Genomic DNA, 5,087 nt, shown 5'->3' with positions numbered 1-5,087 from the left:
AAGGCTTGGCCCGTTTGGTCGCAGCTGCTGGGGGGCTCGGCTGGGGCCGGGTGCGGGGCGCCCCGGGGCTTGGCCTCGGGGGGGTCCGGGGAGAGCCCGCCCCCGCCGCTGTCGCTGTCGGAGCTGGGCATGGAGAGGCTGCTGGGCGAGTGCAGGTGGCGGCTCTGGCTTTTGAGCAGTTTCTTCTCGTGTTTGCGCTTCTTCTTCTCCATCTTCTCCAGCTCCTTGCGGGCGATCTCCTCGGGGTCCATGGGCTCCCCGCTGCACGTGGTGGGGTGGGAGTTGTGGGCCGGCCGGCCCGGGCCCTTCTTGGTGTTCTCTTTCTTTCTCCATTTGGCCCGGCGATTTTGGAACCAAACCTACACACCGAACAATGAGAAGCAATTAACATTCAGCGCGCGGGGTGGGGTGGAGGCGCCAGGGCCTCCCCCTCTACAAGGCGAGGCGGTGGCAGGCCCGGAACCGCTGCTGGGAGAAAGAGAGGAAAGGAGGAAGGTGCTTCTTTACACCCGACAGAGATCTCCGTAAAGCAGAGCAGAAATCGCACAGGCTGCAAATTAAAAACCTTCTTAAAACCGGGCTGATGGCTTGGGGGAATTGAAATTGGGGTTTGTGGGGGGGGATGCCAGGAGAGATCCGAATTAATGCACCAGAGAAAGTGAATGCAAAACAATTAGTGATCCCCATGTCCGCCTCTCCCTGCAGTGTACACACAGCCACGCGCAGCTTGGCTCTCTCCCCAAAATAAAAAACTTTAGGCCGATTTTTTTTTTTAAGGGGGAAAAAAAAGTGTAACGTTTCGATTCTCAGAGTCCAGATAGAGTTTGGACTACTTTGGAACGTCTTCCTAGACTGAAGCCTGTGCTCCGGCCACCTGAACGGAGGGGGATAAATACCTTTTGATTTTAAAAACCCATCGCGACATAAATAAAGTCAATGAGGGGGAAAAATCCGCAACTTCGTATGACTGATTTTTTGTTTTTAGAGTGTGTCCTTATTAAGGGTTTTGCGAATCCATTGTCACATGGAATTCGCTTGGATTTCCAGCTACCCAGATTACTGATCAAAACTATTTTGAATTAATTGCACAGGTGACCAGAGAGACAAAGAACATTATAATGGATAAATTTAAGCCGCCTAAAAATACTATACGATTCACCAGAGGAGAAGTAGAGCCAAATCTTATGCCATATTATAAATAAAAAAATCAAGGGTTTTTGTTTGGTTGAGACAGGGTTTACTGCATCAAAACCAAGAAATGTTGACAAACCCAACTAAAATATAATCTCAGCGAGATTTAGGGGAGAGGGACGGCACGTTTGATAGATCTAAAGGAAAGCCAGCTACCATCATCGATTTTAAAGATCAAGCACATATGTATATTTCACCCTCACGCCAGGAGCAGAATTGGAACCGGTTGTGTGTCTGCCACCAGTTCTGTTTTTTTATTCCTTTGTCCTCAGAGTCCCCCCCGCCACTCCTTTATTTTCGATTGTGATAATCAGAAAACAGGAGTAAAGACAAGGCCATCTCCTGTTTTTAGAAGAGATTGGAATAAAGTGTAATGGTGCGGGATCTATTCTTGTTGAAATGCAACAAATTTAAAAAACACAAAACCAAACAAACAGTGGCTCTCGAAGAACGATGCAGAGAGGTGTTTGTTTCGACTCTGCCAGCGTCAGACGGCGCTTCTTCGCTTTTTGCTGGTATGGTATACATAGAATAATGCCTCTCTTTGTGCCACTTCCAGGAGGCCTTGTCCCTGAGAATTACTCATTATCGTATTAAAGGGAAATGGAGGGTCTCGACTTCACTCAACAATCTCAGAACAAATTGGATAAAAGGATTTCAAACCAGAAGAGGTCATGAGGGGGAGGAAAAAGCATTTTGTAAATACACCTTTAAACAATGCTAATGGATTAATAATATCCAGTAATGGTATTAGCTCCTTCTTGTGGTAAACGCCACAGTTTTTAGAGTACATGATCGATTTAAACACACACACACACACACACACACACACTCACTCTAAGGAGAGCAGGGCACTTGGATTTGTATCAAACAACACTGTAGTGATTTACACAGACGAAAGTACTGATTCAGTACATTTAAAATGCATGCAAAATGAAATATTTTTTTAAAATGTGCAAGTTTATTCGTTATCCATTCTTATTAGTTCAAAGCTAGGAGCAAACATCTGAATATTTACTAGCCAGCTCACAGATAAACCCTGAATTCTTTGACTCGAGGATGGTTTTTATTACTGTTATTTTAAAGATCAGTTTAAGCGAATAGTTTTGAAAGAGTGGTGGATAACTGGTTTGTCTAAATGAAGTTTTACAGGATTCTTTTATCTACACCCTCGAGCTGCCTAAAAGCTTTATTTACATTCTCCAATGTACCATGTTTAAGGCTCATATTTGCATGCTAATTTTTCACTCTTGGCTCATTTAAGGAAAATGTTTACAGTGAAAAGGGTTTATGAACTCTCGACTTGAATTACACTCTTCAGGGCCTATTTGCAGGCAAAGTTTAAAGGGGTGGGGAATTAAATCACAAAACACGTTTACTCCAAGAAAGATTTCCCAAACTGCATGCATAAACTAAGAGCAAACGTGTATGCTCAGTTCAGGTAAAAAACTGAAACAAAACAACCCACAACGCAGTTGGCACATCGCTAAATCAGGACTGGGGTGTCCATGTTCCAAGAGCCAAGGAGAAAAGGGGGAAATACTGGATGTTCACGAGACATTGTTTAATGAACACAACCGGTCATTTGGTATGGGAATGGGGAGGCCGGGATAGATGTGGCGAGTGCACTTGGCCTTAAGAAGAAGGAAAAAAGGTTTTTTTTTTACCTGCACTCTAGATTCCACCAGGTCCAGTCTCAGAGCCAGTGCCTCTCTCATAAACACGTCCGGGTAATGACTTTCATTAAAGGCTTTTTCTAGCTCTTCTAGTTGCCAGCCAGTAAAATTCGTGCGGGTTCGTCTTCTTTTACAACCAGGACTTTCCTTGTCCGGGTCACCAGCGTCTGAAAAGGCAGAAATACAATAAACTAACCGGAAAAACAGGCCATTTCTCCCTCTGCAATTTACAACCAGCCTTTTCACCTCTGCACTTGCTAGCGTTTAGAAGGAGTGGGAGTCTGTACGTTAAACACCCATATCAAAGATGCGGGGGAAATTGTTCCCTCTGCCTCGCCTCTCCCTCCCCCCATCCCCCAAGCCTACTTTACAGGATGTTTATTCTTGAAATAGGTCAGCATCGGAGAACAGGTGCAGGAGTGAAAGTTTTAAAATTAAGTTTGGTCCAGCGATCAGCCTTAAAATAAATGTAGGGCTGCCGTCCATGTTTGGCTTCGTGAAGCAGCCGACCCCGCAAGGGCACTGGTCCCCTTTTCTATCCAAGGCATATGGGCTCCAGGAAAAGGCCTGGCTATGTTCCTATCAAAGCCCAAACCAGGCCCAGGTCCCCTGTCCCTACTTGGGAATCGCATGTGAAAAGCTCGCAGGCCACCAGCTTGCTGACAAAGCCCCACTTGGAAGAGTCATGGCTTGGGATCGGCAATGGTCGCAAAAATGGGATCCAGCCCAAGTCTTTACGGTCACGGATTCGATTTTAACGACCCCGACGGCACTGCTTCTACCGTTGTGTGCTATACGTGTAAGCAACAGTCTCCTTCCGGAGTAAGGGTGCAGAGGGGGATGCCACGAAGAAGGAGCATTGACAATAAGAGCGTCGGGCATCAAGGAGGTACCTTAAAACTAAACAATAGATTTGCCAAGGAGGTAAACTTTGCACTTGCTTGTGTCCTTCGTTGGATCAGGGTCTAGTCAACAACCTCTCCTCCCCGACCCCCAGCGGTACCCTCCTAGCCCGCTGGCAAAAATGTACATCCCCTCCCGCGCCATGCACCCACACACACCAACTCCCGAAAGGGGACACGGACACACACACACACACACACACACACACACACAGGCCGGCTATTGTTCAGAGCGCACGTGAGGTTTCACAGCAGGCTGGGAGCCACCGAAGGCTTTTTTTTCCCTTTTTTTTTAAATAAAGGATCTGTTCAAATCTCTTGGAAAAAATAAAAAGGGTGATAGAGATCCTGTCCACCGCCCATGTTTGATCTAGCTCTGGATCCCCCTGTAGCGACCCGTGGGGAGACGATCAGACCCACGCACCCACACGGAAAAGCAGCCCCCCTGGTCTCTGTGGGTGCCGCGCATCAGATCTGGAGTGGGGGGGGGGGCGCCGCTGGGAGGTGCGGCGTATCCAGGAGCAGAGGGGGCCGCTTACCTGAGAGTTTGAAGGGCTGGTTGTCCCCATTCACCCCGCAGCCCGCGGGGAGGAGCGGCGCGGGGTTCACCACCGAGGCGGCGCAGGAGCCGTTCAGTAATCCATCTATGGAGAAGGGCACGGCCGCCGACTGCAGCTGGTGCCCGGCCAGCTCGTAGACATGGTGGTGGCCGAGCGGGTAAGGGAAGCCTACCATGCCTCCGAACTGGGCATGGGGATGCTCCAGGAGGCGGCTGTCCATCATGGGGGCGGCTCTAGCGGGGCGCGGCGCGGGGCGGCGGGAGCAGGCGGCGGCGGGGCGGGAAGGGGCTCATGCTGGAGGGCGCCCGGGCGCTTTAACTTTATCAACATCAAGCTCCCAATAATTAGCTCAGGCTGGGGGAATTTGGGACCAATAAGAAACGTTAATCGGTCCTGACGTCAGAGACGTGCCAGTGTGGGGAGCAAACGTTTTCCATATCGATTGCTAATTATACCTGACATCCAGCCTCAATAAACAATATCAGAGCTGTCACAACAAGACAAGGGGGGCTTTGATAAGAACTCCAGCCTGGGGAGGGGAGGAGGGCGGCATGGGCCAGCCAGCCAGGGGTGGGGGTGCCGAGGAGATGGAGAACTTATAGATCTGATTGATACCCAGTTAAATACTAAACAGCCCGAGTTACACACACCCTCTCTCAGCCCCCCCCCCATGCCCACCCTCTTCCCCTCCCCTCTCCAAATCACTAATAGATTTCCCTTTAAAACATTCACCGGCGTGTTGTGGGGATTTTTCACCA

General features: G+C 49.0%; 1 protein-coding gene across 6 annotated transcripts in view; it reads right to left on the bottom strand.

The window, feature by feature from the left end:
- Nucleotides 1-4,608, bottom strand: part of UNCX (UNC homeobox) — a 75,501-nt gene extending 70,893 nt beyond the window's left edge. For 4 of the 6 annotated variants that reach the window (XR_008446398.1, XR_008446399.1, XM_054041098.1 and 1 more), the window contains exons 1-2: nucleotides 4,309-4,608; nucleotides 2,859-3,034 (exon numbers count right to left, since the gene is read on the bottom strand). Coding sequence is in view for 4 of the 6 variants with exons in the window: in XM_054041098.1 (XP_053897073.1) it covers nucleotides 2,859-3,034; nucleotides 4,309-4,552 (420 nt within the window). In the remaining 2 variants the exon portion in view is untranslated. Of the gene's footprint in view, nucleotides 360-2,858; nucleotides 3,035-3,486; nucleotides 3,574-4,308 lie in introns of those variants that run through there. The other 2 variants (XM_054041095.1, XM_054041096.1) reach the window with 2 other exon arrangements.
- Nucleotides 4,609-5,087: the final 479 nt, after the last annotated feature.

The sequence above is a fragment of the Malaclemys terrapin genome, chromosome 10 (assembly GCF_027887155.1).
Source record: "Malaclemys terrapin pileata isolate rMalTer1 chromosome 10, rMalTer1.hap1, whole genome shotgun sequence".
NCBI classification, from domain to species: domain Eukaryota; kingdom Metazoa; phylum Chordata; order Testudines; family Emydidae; genus Malaclemys; species Malaclemys terrapin.
The sequence above is the reverse complement of the archived record's forward strand: the minus strand, read 5'-3'. Positions and strand labels throughout refer to the sequence as shown.